This window comes from Equus quagga, chromosome 13 (assembly GCF_021613505.1).
Source record: "Equus quagga isolate Etosha38 chromosome 13, UCLA_HA_Equagga_1.0, whole genome shotgun sequence".
NCBI lineage: Eukaryota > Metazoa > Chordata > Mammalia > Perissodactyla > Equidae > Equus > Equus quagga.
The window spans coordinates 74,167,094-74,187,787 of NC_060279.1; the positions used below are offsets into that span (position 1 = coordinate 74,167,094).

The 20,694-nt window shown below is 47.5% G+C and overlaps 1 protein-coding gene across 1 annotated transcript in view; it reads left to right on the plus strand.

Moving 5' to 3' along the window:
- Positions 1–247: 247 nt before the first annotated feature.
- CDH13 (cadherin 13) overlaps positions 248–20,694 on the plus strand; it is a 985,922-nt gene continuing 965,475 nt past the window's right edge. The window contains exon 1 of the mRNA XM_046683164.1: positions 248–417. Coding sequence (XP_046539120.1) covers positions 376–417 — 42 coding nt within the window. The 5' untranslated portion in view covers positions 248–375. The remainder of the gene's footprint in view (positions 418–20,694) is intronic.

The following is a 20,694-nucleotide window of genomic DNA, read 5'->3' on the forward strand; positions in this document are numbered from 1 at the left end:
TCCCCGGTGCGATTGCATTCCCTGGAAAAGTGGAATCGGCTGGAGTTGCCCAGCGTGATTTGTGAGGCTGAGCCCCACCAGTCCAAAAAAGCAAACGGGCTGCCTCCTCCGAGGGGCTCGCTCTGCGCGAGGTGCTCGCCCTGTATCTGCCATGCAAAACGAGGGAGTCTTATGAAGGAATCCGTCTTGTAAAGCCATTGGTCCTGGTCATCAGCCTCTACCCAATGCTTTCGTGATGCTGCCGCTGATCTATTTGGGAAGTTGGCTGGCTGGCGAGGCAGAGCCTCTCCTCAAAGCCTGGCTCCCACGGAAAATATGCTCAGTGCAGCCGCGTGCATGAATGAAAACGCCGCCGGGCGCTTCTAGTCGGGCAAAATGCAGCCGAGAACTCCGCTCCTGTGCGTTCTCCTGTCCCAGGTAGGGAAGAGGGGCTGCCGGGCGCGCCCCGCGCCCCATTTCTGCATTCCGATCGCCTGGCGCGGGCACGGCGAAGGAGCTTTCGGGGTTCAGGGGACTCCAGGCGCGGCGGCGGAGACAGCCCGGGGATCGGAAAGAGGGCATTCTCAGCCCCGGAGATCCTGGGGGTCCCTGGTTTCCCACTCCGGCTGGGCTTTGAGTGTGTCTGTGTGTGCGTACGTGTGTGTGTGTGTACGTTCGGGGAAGGAGGGAGAGCTCCCGACTCCTTTTATTTTGCACTCGGGAGGACATTCTCGCCCACATCAAGTGGGGTAACTTTGATTCGCCTCCCCCGGAGGCTCATGCATTGGAGAAAGACCGAGTTGGAGGCGACTCCAAGGAGTCGTGGTTTCCCCCAGCGCAGCGCCGAGCGAGGGCAACGCAGCTCGGGTCCGGATCGCGGGCTGCCGGGCTGGAGAGGCCGGCCTAGCGCCGCCGACTTCCCGGGGCGCCCGGGCCCCCTCGCTCAGCCCGGTGGCGCGCTGGAAGGTGCCTCGGGCCAGCCGAGCTCCGCAGCCCGGCTGCCGCTGTCGCTCATGGGCGCCGGCGCCGGCCGCGCCCGCATCGGGGTCCTTTCCCTCTCCGACCTCGAGCCGGGAAGGGCCGGAGCGCGTCCCCCAGCCAGGGCGCAGGCCCCAGCCCCCGCGCCCCCTTTGTCCAGCCAGCTGGAGCTCCAGCCCCGAGCCCCGACTGCCGCCTCTGCTGCCTTCTTGGGCGGGCGCGGAGCGCAGAGAAAAGTTCAAGCCTTGCCCACCCGGGCTGCAGCTGCCTGTTAACCCTCGGAGCGCTGCGGCGCGAGGCAAGGGCCAGGCGACCCAGGAGAGGCGGGCGACGCAAAACGTGGTCCTCCGGCAACCACCTCTGCATCTCGGAGATCTCGGGAAGTTTGCGTTCAGGAAAGCAGCACTCCGAGGAGGCCAGACCCCAGGCGCTGGCGGCTGAGGGGCACGCCCAGCCCTCCTCAGGGGCCTGTGGTTTCTGAGAGCACTTCCACCCAGTCCGCTGAGGCCTCTTTGGCAGCTATGGGACTCGGGATGAGCTAGCACCTACAAGTGGGTGGGTAAGATCAGGGCAGGGCCAGACAGAGGCGGGAAGGAGACACGGAGTGCCTGGGGGTGCTAGGAATGGGTGTTGAGTTCCTGTCCAGGACTCCTGGGTGCCAAGGGAAGAAGCATGTGTGTGAGCTTGTGGGCAAGAGGGACAGTGGGGCAGCTGGGGTCCCAGGCAGGGGCTAGCTGGGACGCAGAGATGCACCACAGCCGTCTAAGGGGAGACGGCTGCTGGGTCAGTGTTGGGGTTAGACTTTGGAAACGGGCCAGCGTCCCAGGGATGCAGTGACCATGGAAATGACTCAGAGTGGGGAGTCGGGGCTGGATGATAGTGCCTGGAGGCAGAGTAAGGTGCCTGGCTGCAGTGCCATCTCCCGCACACTTGCCACTTCCTTCTTCCCTGGATACACAGCCCCCATTCAAGGCTGCCCAGTTATATTACTCTTCTACCAGGGCTTTGCTGGCTCACTCTCTTGGGGTCCCTGTAGTCTTAAGTTCTGCCACAAATCCTATGCCTTGTTTGTGAACCAGTTTTCCAGACTTTCTGGACTCGAACTATCCCTGAGGCTGTGTATGCCTATGTGTATCCCAATTCAGCAGGGTTGGTCAAAATATGCCTCTGATTCAGACAGATCCTCTCTGCCATATGTTAGTGGTACCACCTGGGCAAGTTGCTTAACCTCTCTGAGTTTCCGGGTTCTCCACTGTGAAATAATCTTAGCGCCTTTGTAGGATTGCTAAGGCAGATTGGATTGTATTCAACAGGAGGTCCTAGGTAGTGCACTCACCATGAGGCCTGGCCCCCTGGGAGCTGTCAGTGTCTGGGAGCATTTACCACTGCCTCACCTACGACTTTACAGTCCTTTTCTCCTGTGGGCATGCTTTGACCTTGGTTCAGATTCCAGGGCTCACCCAAAGTTATGCTTCCCTTCAAGCAAGACAAACCTCACGACAGAGCCCAGCAACCCTATGCACTAGGGGCTTCTCACAGGATGTCTTTTAGAAAGCAACTGGTGTGTCTCCTTGCCCAGGGCCCCGCTGGCCCAGGTATGTTCTGAAGGCTGTCAGCTCACTCTGTTTCTTTAGAATGGGGAACAGAGGTTTTCCATTGAATTGAATTGCCTGCCCTGAGAGACTTATTTCTCTCTTAGATTGTTATGCATAATCAGAGCAATTGTCCACATTAGGGCAGTAATTGACACCCTGGTAGCACCAGCGCCTTGCAGAGAAATCATTTTGGTGCAGTTCAGTTAACTGGCAAGAGGTTGCAGTGCAGAGATCTGTGTGCCGGGGCGAAAAGTGGGGAAAGTCTTGGAGCCTTTGAGTCAACAAGCAAAACAAAACTTTCCTGAGGCAGAGGGTACACAGAAGGAAGGGAAAAACAATGTAATAAAGCAAATTAGTCACTCGGGCCTGGTGGTGTTGAGTTTTTCCACCGCAGTCGTGATACGAAGGGTCTGGCTTTGGACTCCATCAATCTCTGTGCGTTTATTGGCTGGATTGCTGTTTTAGGCATTTCGTAAGGGGGAAGAGGAATTCTAAGCAACAATGGCTGGAAGCTGGCAAAGCTGAGGAACAGTCACCTCTCTTCTCCCCTGGGGCGTTTTGGGAAAGGCTGTCCAAGAAGTGGCCTCTGGAATTTGGCTACCATAAATAATGAATGTGAAACAGACCAAGAGAGGCATGAGCTGTAAATTCCGCTATAAATATGATTCCCCCCCCCCCCCCCATTTGGGTATCACTTACAACTAGCCAAAAGTTCTAACAATGAATGAGTAATCCACCAAGAATTAGGATTTTAGGGAGCGGTTCAGGTTTGGAGAACAGTCGCTTGGGAGTGACTAAAAATGTTCCAGGGAATTCTCAGATGTTGATTTAAAATGGGGAGTTCTTTCTGGAGTCAGAATCTTGATTTTCAGGATTTTAAATGAGAATCAGCGTCTCCTAGTGCCCCTGAAACTTTGCATATTGTATTGTAAGGGCAGCGTTTATTCGCAGAAACTCTTTGATGAGGAGGAGAGACTGAGAGTGGCAGAGATTACCACCTGCCATGAGATGGGTTCAACACGTAACAGCCTGAAGATTTCACAAGCACAAGGGACACAGAGAGATAAGTGGTGAAAGGAATCCAAGTGGTAGAGTTCGTGCCTCTGAACAATTATTTTACCAAGTCCCAAAGAGATTTAATAAATGCAAGCCTGAGTATGTGTTCTGGAATTTATGTAATGCCACTGTCTGTGTTAAAAGCCCCAACAGTCATTTCAGCTAATCTTTCGTACTCTGTTCCCCTCCCCTCTCCCCTTTCTATCTTTAGCCCTTGGGTTTTAAATTAAGTAAAATCTATTTCCTTCTAGAAGTCTCCTCTATATGTTACAGTGAAATTGCCCCACACACCAGTGGCCCCCATCACTGTATAATCTAAAAGCACCAGCATTTGGATGTGTACATTAAGTCTCAGCGTGAAGTTCACTGTTTCGGTGAAAGTGCAGCTAGGAAATTCATCCTTCTTTCTTTCCTTCCTTCCAAAAAGACAGTTGCTGGGGAGTCCAGTTAATTTCTGTTTAGTGGAACGTAAAGAAAAGGACAAACTATGGACTCAAGGCACGTCTGAATGACAGTCATATCGTCTAAATAGCCACCAGTATCTCGTATTTGTGTGTGTCCATTTCTGTGTGTTTTGATCTTGTTTTAATACCTGTTGAAGAATTTCTCCAGCAGAGGGCTCCATCCACAGTGTTACAAAATTCTGACTCCACAGCTCATATTTTAAAGAACTTCAGTGTAGCAACTCATCAAAACCAAACTAAAGTATTCTCCTTATTCCCAGTTGTTTGCTACAAGCTCTACCAATGAGACGTCCTGTCACTTTGTACTGAGTATCTCTGTCTTTCTTTCCTCTCTTTTTATTCCCTATTGTGGTTGCTTCTGTTCTATTTTATTTGTCAACTACGTACCCCCTCTGAGCATTAGAGCAGGGAAAATTTCAAAGACGTTTGTAGACAATGCAATATGGAATGGGAGGAAGTTCTGAAATTTCCTGGCATTTGACTTTGGTTGGACCTGGTTTTGCTCTTTAGGCAGCCAAAAGGCAGGCACAGTTCTGTCTGTGAAAGAAGATAATCTTCTCCATTGGGTAACTACCCAGAAGAGTGAATCATGAGCCACATCCCCTCACCCTCCAGCACCAGTGGAAAAGGAGAGGGAAATATCAGTCTGTCATCCAATTAGAATAGTCAGTTGGGCAGAATCGAATCAAGTGCCCAGTGGTTTTGGCATTGTTTCCACTTAGCTGTCAGCAAGGTGCCCACACGCCTGGAAGAATCTGACTCTCCCGAGGGATGCTGCCAATACAATTCCCCGAAGCCTGTCTCCTCGGCAGCCACCTGGAGACTCCAGTCTGGCTCTTGGTACCCGAGCAGACTGTCGGAACGATAACTGGCTAGGCTGTGGGATCCCCTGCGCTTTCACCAGGCACTCGGTAGGGGCTTTACTCTAGGGTTAAGGTGGAAAGTGACTTCTTTCTCTACTGAGAGAGGCAGCTAAGGGCAGGCTAGAGAGGAGAAGAAAAATGTCGTTTCAAACATGAAATACAGACTGAGCCAGGGCTCATGGAGGTGAGCTGGCCACCCTCTGGCTTAGCAGATTGAACCTTGAGATATCTGCTTGGTGGGGCTGAAGCCCATCCGTCTCAATTCTGCAACTCTGGCTTCTGGGCAGAGATTGCAAAGTAGCAGCCACAGGCCAAATGAGGCTCATGAATGTATCTTGTTTGGTACAAATGTTTTGAAAGTTGGAAATTGTACATTAAAATATCCAAGTTTCTTGCATTTCTTAAAATGTCAGAAAGTCAGGCAACCCTAGAGCTGCATTCCTACATGGCTGCATTTCACTGGAGCTGAGTCACGACTGCTCCTTTTAGGCAGGGCATGCCTCTGGCATTTGCGACAATCCCCAGCACTCTCTATTACTCACCCAGCCATTGTACTCACTTATTTTACCCACTTGCCCCTATAATCACTTGTGTTGGGAATTTCTGATTTCATGAATTTTGAGTCTTGATCAAATTAATGCAGCCAATTTCTCAGTGTCGGCGATTTAGAAAAGGAAGGGACTAGCCTCTTTTTGAAGGTTCTGATTGAACTACATTGCTGTACGCTTTGGAGGAACATGTCCAAGGGGGCCACACCTCCTCCTTGAGAATATTATTACCGTCAGTGCCACAGGGGACTGGGTGTACCTGGGGTGGTACCCAGAGCAATGTAACACCTATTGTTCCCCATGGAATAGTTACATTCAGAGAAGTGACACGTTGAAGCTTTGAGTCAATCTGAGTGCTGGTACACCAGAGTGTTGATACACACAGAACGTTGTTGTGCATCCGCAGCCCAGGGGCTCTGGGAGCCCTGGATAATATGTAGGTCCCAGTGCACTGTATGTAGTGTTATATCAAGAGGAGACTACCCTTGGAGGACAATGGCATCCTGAACATTGTCATCCCAATAGTGTTGCTCATCCATGGTATGAGTGTCATCAGAGCATTACAATAACTTATTGTATTTAGTCCTGCAGGGACTCTGGGAGCACTGAGCTATCACTCAGAGCATTTGTAACTTCAGGGTAAAGTTAGCTTCATAGCTTTGTTACCTAGAGCACTTTTATTTTTTTATTTTATTTTATTTTTTTTGAGGAAGATTAGCCCCGAGCTAACTACTGCCAGTCCTCCTCTCTTTTTTTTTTTGCTGACGAAGCCTGGCCCTGAGCTAACATCTGTGCCCATCTTCCTCTATTTTATACGTGGGACGCCTATCACAGCATGGTGTGCCAAGCAGGTGCCATGTCCACACCCGGGATCTGAACTGGTGAACCCAGGGCCGCTGAGAAGCAGAACGTGTGCACTTAACCACTGTGCCACTGGGCCGGCCCCGCTAGAGCACTTTTATAGACAAGACGTTGTTACCCCTAGCACCCACTGGAGTTGGTGTGTTGTTTTTGTAACTGGTTTTAACAGTTAACACCCACCACAGTCTACGCATGTTGTTAATGCTACAATTAATGTTCTCTGGCTCTGACAGTACTAGACTATTCTGTCCACTTGTCCCATACCAGCACGTAAGCCTCAAATAACTCTTGTTTTCTGTAGCTATAGACCCCAACGATCAGGGTAAATGTAAGTACATACGCATATAAAATAAAAAGGGATTGTTTTTTGTCTGTCAGTTGCCAACAGAAGTCAAATTCCTGAAAGTTAGCATTAGCAATAGGCTCATTTTGACATGTCATGTCTCGTTTCAAAGGCCTCTGCAAGTGTCACCCAATCTGCGGCAGCAGCACAAAGCCCCTGTGTGTCCAGCTGAGCGCAGGCCGGGCTGGGGTGGCCGGCAGCAGCTGCTCAGCTGACAGCAGCCCTGCCACATGCCTGGGCAGGGCCCGGAAATGAGCTCAGCCTCTGGACGAGCCTGGGGACCCTGCAAGGAATGTGGCAGCCTCCATCCCCGCCTTATGTGGCCTCCAGGCCAAAGTCTCTTTCCTCTGGGGGTGGCAGGGAGCTGCTTTTCGGTGTGCTGCAGGAGATGGTGCCTGCAAGTGCCTGAAGCTTGAGCATCAGTGATAATCTCCTTGGCGACTGGTGCAGGGTCTGAGGACAGTTGCTGGACCCTGACAGAGAACGCAGAGCTGACTCAAGCCATACAGGCTGTCCTCTCAACTGCCGTAAGCTGCTGGGCATCTGGGATCCTCGAACTCAGGGGTGGCAAACTGTGGCCTGTGGGCCAATTCCTGCCTGCAGCCCGTTTTCATAAATAGTTTTGTTGGAACACAGCCATGCCGATTCGTTTATCTAATTGTCTATGGCTGTGCTTGTGCTATAACAACAGAGTTGACACCATATGGCCCACAAAGCCTAAAATATTTACTATTTGGCCCTTTCCAGAAAAAGTTTGCTGACTCCTGCGCTGATTCAAAATTACAGCCAGAGAGGCTGCTGGGAGACTTTGCAGAGGGCAGGCAAGTGTTCATTAGGGACTGTCTCTCCTAAGCCCCTGGCACTGAAGCAGCTTGACTTCAGGGAGATTCACCTGGAACCAAATGGATTCAATAAGTATCATGATATCTACGGCGGACCTACTATGTGCTCAGGGTACAGCTGCTAATAAGGCCGACTCAGTCTCAGCTCTCGGGGGCTCAGACCCCGAAAGATCCCTTGGCAGAGGAAATCAGTACCCGTTAATGAATAATTCACAACAGAGATGGAAGGAATGACCAAAGGAAACGCAGTTGTGTGAGGTCATGCTGTGCCACGTATTTTGCTTGTCCTTGCCCTTTCTCCCTCACTAAGATCTAAGCTCAGTTATAGCACATGTGATTGTCTGATTGATTCACTTCTGTATCTCCAGAGCCTAGAACAGTGCCTGGCGTGTAGTAGGCACTCAGCAAATATGGATGAATGAATGAAGGCATGTAAGAAAGGCATCAGGTCCAGATGAGGGATCTGGGAGGCATCCCTGGCTGCAGTTTGGAGGAGCAGTGGGGCTTCCAGACAAGGAACACGAGAGAGAGTGGGCAGGGAAAGGCATTCCAGGCAGAAGGCACAGCCTGGGGCAAGTCCCTGTGCGGGAGGAAGCACCACACAGCCCAAAGAGAGTGACCTGAGGAGCAGCTAGGAGGTGCCTGAGACATAGGGGCCTTGTCAGCCACCTCAAGGATTTTGGTGTCTGTCCTGGAGCAATAGACAGCCATTGCAAGTTATGAGGGGAGGGGATGGTGTGACAAGGTCAGATTTCCATTTTGCAAAGGTCACCCTGGCTGCAGTGTAGCAAATGCATTGCAGCTGGATGGGAATGGAAGGAAGAAGCTGGGCTAGGCCTGGGATCATGGGAAGAGTCTAGACTAGGGAGCGACAATGCAGGTGAGAAGAAGCTCCTCAGAGCACCCAAGAGACATTTGGGGGGAACTTGGCAGGGCTTGGCAGCTGGGTTTGGAGCTGGCAGAGTGAGGGCCAGGGAGGGGTTAAGGACGCGAGCTTGAGTTCTGACTCTTGCAATTGGCAAGAAGCTGGAGCCATTTGCCCAAACAAGGAACCCAGGCATTTGACATCATAACCAGGGTCTGAGGGCCGTTTCCATGGGAGTGTTAGCCAGGCTGCAGTAATGCTCCTCAGGAGAGGCGTCCCAGGGCCTCTGTTGCACGAATGCCCACAGATCCAGTCCGTGCTTGCACCTGGGATGGGCACTGTGGGGGCCTCGAAATGCCCTTGAGTGGAGTGGCTCATGTGTAGCCTCTATAATTAGCCAATCTCTGAGGCTTTTCATGCAAAAGATATTTGAGAGAAACATTGCCAAGCCCTTTAATCGTTTCTTGAACATTCAATCAGCAGCACTAGAAATATTTCTTACATGAAGCAAATAATGATCTGCTACTTTCGGCAGCCACTTTGCGAATGCTAACAAACCTTCGTTTCAGCATATTGGAAATAGCCCTGGTGACTCTTACGTGTCTAGGTATAGTAGCAGAATCTGCACTGGGGTGCTAGGCGGTGGTGTGCTGGTAAATGTCTAACATCTGGGTCTCTCTTTAAAAAAAGAGCAGAGTAGGTACCTTATCCTCACAGGGTGAGGGATGTACAGTTGTCCACTTGCTGAGTATTTGTTGAAGCCTTTAGGGAATTCATAGGTAAATGAGATGCACATGGAAGCAGCTCTCAAGGACCTTGCAGTCTACTGAGGGCAGCCAGTAAGAAACAATAAAATAAACAGCTGACATAATACAAATTTGGGAATTGTCACAATAGGGAAACAATAGGGGCTAAAGCAGTATTGAAGGGGAGGGTTGCTGTGTCCTCCTCTTCCTTCCGTCTTTTTGCCCTCTTTTCCTTCCATCTTTAATTTTTAATTAAATTCTTAATTTTTAATACCTACCAAATGCCAAAAAGTCTTCTAATTTGGGGATCTAGAGATGAGTACAACACAGTCCTGGTCCTCAAGAGGGAAAGCACTGGAGGTGAGTCAAGCCTATGGTGTACCGGGACCAGGGGAGTGAGCGTTTTAGACTGCTGAGGAGCGTTAGGGAGACTTCTGAGCCTTTGAGAAGTGAGTTTGATTCCCGGCCCAGCCATTTGCGTGCTGTGTGACCTCAGGGAAGTTACTTTATTTCCCTCCTCTTCTGTTTCCTCCTGTGTCTAATTGAAGAAGTGTGAGAATAGCTGTGCCTGCCCAGCAGGGTGTAAGCGAGGGTTAAAAAAGTGTGTGCTCATGATTTCGTCCCACGAGTGGCAAATGCTTAAGGAATGCCGGTTGTGGTAACTTTCACACACTGTGCTTCAAGGAAGTTTATGGCTTGAAGGTACCATGGGAACTTGGCCTTGAGCATCGGACTAACTTAGAGAGGAAAAATGCTTGTGTATTTAAAAATGCTCGGACATTTTAGAAAATATAAAATTTGCTTCCTGGAGAAGGATTTGACAATTTCCTTATTGGTAACTCCCCAAAGATCATTCCCCTGGGGATTTCATGCCTCGTGAAATCACTTGATCTGGTGGGATCCTTATTTTCTAGATATATCTTCCCAGCAACTGTTTCCCAGGAGGCTTTATGAGGGCAATATGTGTGTGGGTGTGCATGCCAGCAGCATGAGCGCTTATGATTATTATTATTATTTAAAATCTATCAAAATAAGTACAATTTACTGTAGTAAATTTACTGCTATATGCCAATTGCATGTATTATCTCAAATCCTTACTGCAACACTTAGGGGCAACTATTCTTGTCTCCATTTTATATGATATATATAATGAAAAGTTCAGAGTGGTTGAGTCACTTGCCTAAGGCCACACAGCCAGTAAGAACTGGGACCAGGGTTTGTACCCGGGCTTTTCTGACTCCTGTGCATGCTCATTTGCCTCCATATTTCACTAGTGTATAAGCTCCATGCTCTCTGCTTTGGCGGCCTGGGGTTCGTGGATTCAGATCCCAAAGGGCAGACCTGCTTCACTCATCAGCCATGCCGTGGAGGAGTCTCACATACAAAGTAGAGGAAGACTGGCACAGATGTTAGCTCAGGGCAAATCTTCTTCGCATACACAAAAAGCTTCCTCCCTTATCCCCCCAAAGGGTATAAGAACTCTCTCCCTTAACTATTTTGTTCTCTGGCTCTGCTGGAGTCAGCATGGCTGTCTGCAGTGGCCCCATTTTTGAATCTCTGGTCTCTGAGAGTGAGCCTGGGCCTTGGACCTCCTGTCTGGGTTACTAGTTGTGACCTTCAGAACCGGGTTAGCCCAGGGTCGTGTGTGTCCTTGCTTTTGACTAGAAATAAACAAACCACCCACATGACCTGCTTCCCCAGCAAGAAGGGCCGTGCCAGTACGAACAGCCACACAGATGCCAGAACTCAGCCTGGGTGTGGCTCCTCTGCGGCTTCCAACGTGCTGGTAAATTCTCTGGCTGTCTGCTGCCTGTGCTGAGCTCTACGGCTGGACCGCAATCCTCCCCAGGGCTGCCAAGGAACCCCGTCCTCTAAGCCGGTGTTTCCTGAGGGCTCCTGTCTACAATAACTGTCCCTAATCCGTAGGAAAATGAGCAACGTATGCCTGTAGCTCTATCGAGAAACACAGGTCTGGAGTGAGTTGCAATTGAGGTGAATCTAACCTGAAGTTCAGTTCTATTTTACTAGAAGAGTTTTCTTTTTTCCCTTTAATTCAATTGAAGTGCCTCTACTTAGGGTAGCCACTGATTCAACAGACATTTGTTCAGTGCCTGTTATGTGCCTGGTACCCTTTCCCGTACTCGTGATAGAGCAGTGAGCACGCACAGAGCCCCAGGCAGATGGATGTACACGCTCCCTTGGCCCAGGACGCACCACTCCACACAGGGCCTTGTGTTTCTGCTCTCTCAGGATGTTTGTATCTGAGCACCCCAATCTATACATTCCATATTTGATGAAGTCATTCATTCACTGATCGAGGGCTATATCTCAAGCATGAGGCTAGATACTGGGTTTGCAGCAGTGATTAAGAAAGACAAAATTGCCTGCCCTCATAGGTAAGAGTCTATGTTTTAATGAGGGAGAAAGATAGTAGATGACAAAAATAAGAAAACATGATAATTTTGGATAGTGACAGTGCTATGAAAACAAATTAAAATGGGATAGGCAGTTGTTCTGAGCTTGTCTACACCCTCTCTTGGGATGGAAAGCTCATTGTTCTGATGCTGTGTCCTGTCTGCTTTGTGGAGATGAATTGTCCTGTCGTTCGTGAAATGAAGTTGGCTAATAAACAGAGGGCACTTTTGTCCTTAGTGGTAAAGTGTTGTTGGCAAACATTATCCATTCTCTATTTGTTGTTTTTCTTGAAATTTTGCTTTTGGGAATCCAAAAATATGGCAACCAATGATTTAAACCACAGGTAGGCAATCTTTTTCTGTAAAGGGCTGTAGAGTAAATATATGGTCTCTTTTGCAACTACTCAACAATGTCAGTGTAGCATGAAAGCAACCACAGACAATAAGTAAACAAATGAGCAGGGCTGAGTTCCAATAAAACTTTATTTATAGAAACGAGCAGAGCTGAATTTGGCCCTTGGGCTGTAGTTGCCAATCTCTGATATAAACCATTAGCTACCTAACTAGTTGGCCAAACTGGGGTAGGGCAGAGGCCAGGGAGAGAGACCAGACATTTTCTTTGGCCTCTTATCATCATGAGGATGATGGTACTTCGTTAGGACCACATATCACTGGATTATTCAGCATTAACTTTGATCCAGGTAAAGATGCTAGTAGTCAACTTTGGAACATCATTCTCAGATAAGCTCTAAAATATATAATAATTTAGCTTTTGTAGTAATTATCTGGACTACATTCCTGAGGCTTTCCTGCCACTCAAAGATACGTTGGTGTTAAACACTTCCTTGGATTGAGTTCCCCCAAACAGCGATGCAGGGAGCTAATTAAAGAGATGATTCTAGGGCACAGAAGTGAGGCACATGAAACAAGAAAGAAGGAAAGCCAATAAAGGATATGTCATTCAGCTGGGTACTGTCGTGGGCAATGGGGGCTCATTGCTGCTGGGGCCCCTCAGAAGAACCATGTAAAACTCACTTCAGAATGGTCCCTCTGCAGGATAAGAGGCTGGGGTATATATCCACCTATGCTCACCTTCTGTTGGTCAAGAGTTGCCTCTGGGGCCATTAATCCTTTGTACTTCCCAGCTGAGCCTTTGCAGCTCTCGGGGAGCAATCATGGTTATGGAAAAGTCCTGAGCAGAAAAAGAAAGAGGCATGACAGATGCTTGGACTGGCAGTATGTGCCCTGCGTAGAGCATGAGTATATACGAGATTCCAATTGCCACCATTGTGTGTTACCCGAAACTTTCTCAGTACCGCTAATGATAAAAGGAAAGAGTTATGGTTGCTGTTTTTGTAAGCCCTCCAAATTTGGTTGAGCACCCACCTGCAAATACTCTCTTTCCCACTAGATGGTATCAGTATGCCAAAGCCCTGGAATGCTACCTTAGGGCCTCATTTTTGACGTGGAATATATTCCCACTGTATCTGAACAACTAAAGAATAAGTGGGTTGAGGTTGTAGGAACAGACTATGGAAGTTTTGGGGACAGAAGATGGGGGTAAAGTGGAGATTGTCTAAATAATTGCCCTCATTCATTCATTCACCAACAAACTTACCGACCACCCACTGAGCACTCAATACTCATCTGGCCCCAGGAATACGGAAGTGAATGGTGGACACGAAGTCCTGTTCATGTGCTTCCACACAGGTGAGGGAGAGAGAATAAGAAAATGAACAAGTACACACGTGATGTCTGCCAGGTGGCGATGAATGCTGTGGAGAAAGATAAAGCAGGCAAAGCGATGGACAGAGGCAGGGAAGGTCACCAGCCGTTGTCACATCTGTCTATCCTGTTGGCTGGTAGGGTGAGAGATTATTTCCTTCTGCTTCCTAAACCCAATTCTGCCACTCACCAACCTCTAATGCTTATGCTTCTGTGGTTCATTTTCAAAATGAGACCATGAGCTTGTGGAGGGCAGAAGTGGTGCTTGGCAAACGGGTGTTGACCAAGTGCAACCTACTGCAGCCTAACACCCAACTCTACCGACTGTTGTTGGTTGATTTCATTCCTCTGGAATCGTTCTGAATTGTTATTGTTATTGACAGACAATAGACTTGTACTTTGCTCAGGGATTAGATTATAAAGTCAAGGTTTAAGGTAAACACAAGAGTTGCTATTAACCATGAAATCTCTTAAGTTGCCCGTTAAATTGCAGTGTGTGTGGTTTTGTGTATGCAACCCTAGATTGTAATCAATATTAACGATGTATAATGCATGCAGTAATGTACAGTGCATAATAAAGAGTATATGCAAGATATAATTTTATAGCAGTTAATTGCAGTATTTAAATTGTTCTTTTTCCTTTTCTTTTTGGTAGAAGACCTAGATTTCCATTAGTTAAATGTGCATATGATAAGACTTTACTGTATTCATTAAGCTGGTTTCCTAATCATGTAATCCTGCCAGGCTGTGCACTGGGGAGGGCAAGAGCTATGTTGTCTGTGCTCTGTTCATCTTTGGCTTCCCACCACCAGTCCTGTGCCTTGGGGCAGAGGAACAGGAGACTAGTAATACCGCAATAGTGGCAGTAATGGAGGCTGATGTCTAAGTAGTGGGCCCTGTGTGAGTACTTGAGGTGTACGTGTTAATGAGTGCATTTAATCCTCCTAATGACTCTATGGTGTATCTATTATGATTTTAATTCCATTTCACAGATGGGGAAATTCCAGGAGAGCTTGATAAAATTCACTCAGCTTTCTAGCTCTGGGGCCGAGACTCAAACTCGGGTAGTCCTAGATACAAAAGGCCACATGTTGAATGATTCCACGAAATGGAAAGAACTGCCTAGAATACGTAAATCTATAGAGACGGAAAGTAGATGAGAGGTTGCCTAGGGCAGGGGGAAATGGGGGCTGGGGAGTGACTGCTAATGGGTGTGGGGTTTCTTTTGGGGGTGTTGGAAATGTTCTGGAACTAGATAGGAGTGATAGTTGCACAATTCTGTGAATATGCTAAAGACCACAGAATTGCATATTTTAACAGGCTGAACTTTATAGTATGTGAATTATGTTGCAATAAAGCTTCTATAAAATGGAAAAACAAGCCAACCTTGGGCAGTCCAACCTGAGGGCTCCTGCGCGTGCCATCCCTGAGCACACCCAACCCTTCCTACAGGTGCTCACTCACCATGTGCATGTGGCATTCCACTTGCTTTACTTGTATTAACTCTGTTGTTCCTCTAAAGGGCTTTATCATCCATCTGCCCCATTTCAGAGATCATAAAACTGAGTTAGAAAGATGCTGAGAAACTTGGGGCTGGCAAGCGACCCAGGCAGTTCTTGGCCAGAATCAACGCTTGACTGCTGTACTGGTTTTCATGTGATTCATTAATTTGTAACTTTGGCTCATCAGAAATAAAGTAATGGTTCTTTACTTTTGCTGAGTTGCAAAGTGGATTAAGATCCATCTTTGTCTCACTGGTTATTATTCCAATCTACCCCAGGTGTCTCTGGTGTAGGGTCCTGGAACTAAGACCCAGACAGAGACTGTAGGAGAAGGAGATGTGTTAGTGTGGCTGAATTTTAAAAGTAATGAGCATAAATGATTGAGGAAGAGCGAGGGAGAGGGAGAGAGGAAGAGGCAAGGAAAGAGAGAAATGGGGAGAGACAGGTAGGGGGAGGGGGAGAACGAAATTGACATGCTGATTGTCATTGTACTCTGGTTGATACCAGATTGCTGAAAGGATTTACCCAATTTAAGAACATTTGGCACCCTTGGCTGGTTCAACTGAATTCCTAAGGTCTAAGGCAGGGGAGGAGATCTTGCTCCTTACACTCATCACTCTCAAAATCAAGGACTCCCCACCCCAAGCACACTGCCCCATCAGTACCTGCCACCCATCCCAGACCTCCTTTGATTCTCAAGCCCCCAAAACGCAGAATTTACTCCTCTCTGCCCTTACCCTTGGGTTGATGATTTGTATTTCTCTTTTCACGTTTAAAATACGGAGTGACAAAGCCATTAGCCACAGGCAGTGCAAGGGAAAAGGGCAGCTAGGCTCTCCCCCTGACTAGGCCCAGGGCACCCATTTGTGGCCCTGGGAGGCAAGGGTTTATAAAGGCAAAGCTAAGGGGCTGTGAATACCTTCCTGGGTCTCCAATCTAGAGACGCAGCCAGAGTCTGGGCTGGGGCAGGAGCTGGGAATTGAAAGGGCTTTGGCTGAGACCTGGTCTCCCAGATGGCCGGCTCCCATGTGGCAGGGTGTCTGCCGGGCTCCCCTTGATTCTTAGAGTCTTCCCAGGCAACAACAGGAGATCATACAAAGCCACACGAGTGTGAGTGTCTGATTCAGCCTTCCCTGGTTGTTTTTCCAATGCGGTGTTTCGCAAAGCGTATTCTGAAGAGATGCTGGTTCCATGGGAGGTTAATAAGGGTTCTGGAAAAAGGAGGTTGCATGAACTAGTATTTTGGGAAACTCTGTGTTGTCCAGAGAAGTGAACCAGGTTGTGTTTTGCTTTTCATACCTGAACGTTTCTGAAACTTTAATGTGCATTTGAGTTTCAAAGAGGTGCTCCCCAAGGCTGCATTTCCAACGCTTTTCTCAAACTCCCAGGGGTAAGGAAACTCTTGCATAAAGTGTGTCATGAGGTAGTGATTCACTGGATATGTGTGGGAAAACAAGCTGTGTGGACTCAGGGGTCTCAGAACCTGGGGCTCAACCGCCAAGACTAGTACTGTCAGCATCACCTGGGAATTTGTTAGAAATGCAAATTCTGCACCCAGGACCCACTGAATCAGAGCTTGTGGGGGTAGACCTAGCAATCTGTGACTTCTCATGACCACCCTCCAGGGGATTCTGCTGCTCGCTCAGGTTTGCAAACTGCAGATCCAGTGGGCCGTAGGGGAAAGACCTACCTTGTGTTCTTCTGGGTGAAGGAGGGAAACCAAGCCTGGATGGGAACTTGGCTCCCCCGAAGAAAATGGAGATTACAAAATGAAGACCACAGAGAAACAGGAGTGGGGGCCGAAGGTTCTGCTCCGTCCCATTATGGCCATGGGTATTTACTTCTGTGAGGCCCTGAGCTGTGTCCACAGGCTGCCTCTAGGTGAAAATTGTCTACACAGGCAGACCAGAAGACCTGGGATCATCACAGAGTTGACATTTGGGGAAGTCTGTGTAGAGGAGGTGAGTTCACCTCTACCCATCTTAGGTCTTTAGCTGGGGTTCTTTAAGAAAAAGGCAGATTAACAAGAGAAAAACCAACAATTTATTAACATATATGTCTCATATATACATGGCAGATACCCAGGGAAAAGTGAGTAATTCTCAGAGGTGGCTTATGTCAATGCAAATAATCCATAATCAATTATAAACCAAAATTGGGATGAGTTTAATATGAGCCAGATTTGAGGACTAACCTGGGGCCTTCACTCCCCAAGGAAGGAAGGGCACCAGAGAATGGGGTGTACAGAGTGGTTATATACCATCTTGGAACAAAGAGCATGCATCACATGTGACAGGAATGTCCCTTTTACAATAGTCACGAGATGCTTTGCTGGCACAACGGATGGGTGGTCAGCAGGTGGGTGGTCAGCAGGTGAGCACAGCAGGTCGGTAATTAATCCTTAGTTCCCAGGAAGAGATGCTTATCCTTAAAGAAATGCCAATATGGGAGGAAGTTACATCCCCACCTTTAGGGGCATCATTCTTGGCTTTGAGACATGGTAAATATTTAAAGCAGATGTACAATGCATGCTCGACAGGCCATGTCAGGCCCTTTTGGAAAGACAAAGTCAGGCTGAATTAGTTTTAACCCAAATGGCCTCCTCATATACTCCAATTTATCCTATTGCTTGTCATTTATTTATCACTTAGAACTCCAGTTTAAATACCATCTTAAGATAAAGACAAGAGAAAGAAGGGTGTGGAGGAGGCCAGTTACGGGGAGGTGCCCAGGAAAAACAGGATAAACAAGAGGAAGATTTGCTATGCAGGTTTAGTCGGTGCCTTCTCCATTGGGAGGATCTAAAGCTGTCTCCAGGGGTTAACCTTTGTCCTTGGTAGAGAGGGGAAGATGGCACCTTTGTAAAATTATGTCCTGCTTTTAGGTGAAAAGGAGGATGACAGCAAACTTTTCTTGTATCTGCCTCTTTTCAGTTGCCTTCAGCTCAAAATAATCCTGTTACCAAAGTGGGATATTTTGGGGTGGCATATTCTGCTACCCTTCATCTGACTTGGCAGCCACCTCCTTAGATTTTATATTTATGTGTGTTTGCAATGTATAGTATATATACACACATATATACATATACATGTACCACACACATACATAGCATATCTATACATGCATACACACATATACACACACAGCAATATACACAGGAATGTATATATACATGTATAACATACGCATACATAACACATATAGGCATATGCCAGACACACATATACACATACATACATAACATATTCATATGTACACATAAATATATGTATATTTTACATATATATTACACCTACTAAGCACTAGTCACTGTTGGCACCTACCAAATTCTAGGGTCTATTCTTGGCTTTAAGGATTCTAACGTGAACCAGACAGATGTAGATGCTACAGATGCTGATTGAGATTACAGACTCAGATTACAGAAGAATGATAGAAACACAACAACACTGCTGCGTCCGTGGAAGAGCCCAAGGACAGCTAGGTCTACAGCCATGGGGTTTTGAAGCCCACCCAGAATAATTCTTTGAGTGCCCTTGTGAATCTTTGCTGATCCTTCAGATATCTGCCCATGATTCTTACTTATGAAGTGTGGTCTACACCAGTGGTTCTCAACCTGCGGCAGCTGTGCCACCAGGGGACACGTGGTGATATCTGGAGACACGTTTGGTTGTTACAACTTGGGGAGGGGGTGCTGCTGGCATCTAGCGGGTAGAGGCCAGGCATGTTGTTCAGTATGCTGCAGTGCACAGGACAGCCCCACCATAAAGAATTGTCCTGACCCCAATGTCAATAGTGTGAGGTTGGGAAAAGCTGGTCTGTGTGCAGAACTTGCTACTCACCCAGCATACTCAGGAATTTTTATCTCTACCCCATCTTAAATCACTAGGAAGACAGAATCCAAACTTGGATTTGTGTAAAGATAGCTGGTAGAAGCTATGTGTGTGTAATTTTTCAAAAGGTAAAACCATGACTCTCAGGTAAATATAAACATTAATTCATTAATTTACGAGGAAACCAGTAAGATGTGATGACACTTTCAAAGGGCATCTAAGAAGCTAGGATATTTATGAACAATTTAAGAAAGAAATGCTAGGATGAAATTCCTGAGTTACAAAAAAACTAGTTAATGTGCAACATGCCTAAATCTTTGGTGTTATCTGTTTCAGTAGACAGAGCTTATTTGCATCTCTACTGGACAAAATCAACAAGTAACTGGTGACTTCACTAAGTCTGGGGCCTTCAATGGAGAGCAAACAATGAGATGAACTAAGAACATGATCCTAGACATCTTCTGGTGACCTTTGTCCCTGAATGATATTCAAAAGATTGCCATCAATCATTTTGGTCTTGTTTACAAACTTTGGATAACTTTTTCTGTTGCTTCACTTTAATTTACCAGTGCTGCCTTATTAGAAATGGTCTGTGAAATGTGGGGCAAAGAAATGGAAGTCAGTTGAGTTCTAGAAGGTGGTGAGAAGAGAAGTTATAGGACGTCAGGGTGATTGTATGCATAGATGCTCTTTTTACCTGCCTTTGATGAAGGATGCTCTGTGCTAGATGCTTTCCTTCAACCCTATTAAGTGGGTCTTACCATTGTCCCCATCTACAGATGAGGAAACTGAGTCAGAGGCAGAGTCAGGAATGCCAGTAGTGGATGTGGGCAGAGTCAGAAGAAAAAGGTGTGGGATCAAGACCACAGGGGGAGAGATAGAATTTAGCCAGATAGAGAAGCAAGGGAGGTTATTACAAACTGGAGGGAAGCATAGTCCAAATTGGAGGTAAAAATACTCGTAGCATGTTCAGGGGCAGTGAGGAGGTGTTCTGGGTGACAATGAATGTGAACACAGTGTGAAATTGGATCAGCACTACAGGGATGGCAGCTATTAACAGTATCAGTGTTATCTGACCCAACGGGGTCTCACTATTGCTACAGGGCAGTGCCTGGCAGTACACCGTGGCAGTTAAGGCTCTGGCCTTGGACGAAGGTGGAATTACAGCTTGAATCCTAGCTCTGCCACTGCAGATGGGATTAAGTAGCTTAACCTCTCTGTGCCTCAGTTGTCAGAACTATGAAATGAGGGCCATGATACCTATCTGATGGGGCTGGGATGGACATTCAAGACAACCTGTAAAATCTTGGTCTAGCAAACAATAAGGTCTTGGAAAAGGGAAATTGGTTCTTCGAGAAGGCACATAGACAGGATTTAGCAGATGATGGTTGTTAGCCATTTGTAAGTGTCAGAGTCTCAGTCTGAGTTCCCTCAAAAGCAGATCTGAGAAGAGGATTTGAGTGCACTTTTAATCTAGGAGGTGATCCTGGGAAAGCTGTAGGTGGTTGGGGAAATGAAGCAAGGAAGGGAGGGCGGCCACAGAAAGGGTCTGCTATTTAGCCAGTTGCTACTGTGGGTACCTGGAGCTTCATTCCCCTGGGGACCTTTGGGAGCCAGGGTGGAACCTTTCAGAGTTATACCACCTGAGGATCATGGGGCCTCTGGACTTTATGCCACAAATCTGGGTGGCCATTGTTTTGGGGCTGCTGCAGGTGGCATTGATTTTGAGCACTACTGGACTGCTGGGGGTGGACTCTGGTCTCAGAGAAAGCCCTCAGCAAAGACGTGTAGATTCTTGCAGCTGGAAGTTGGGCCAGCCCTCTAGTAGAAAGGCCAGAGGGATATAGGCTCTGGAGTGGGTGGGAAGACGTCTGCTGTAGGCAGTATGAGAAGGCATAAAAACAGTCATGTCCCTTGGGCCAGTAATCTACGTCAGACAAGTTCAACAAACAGAGCTAGATACAAAAAAGATGTCCAGAAATAATTCTCTGCATCCTATGTGATATCCCAGTTTGGAAATAATACCAATACTCAACATTTATTGAGTGTGTGCCATGTACCTGGCTCTCTGAAGTGCTCAACA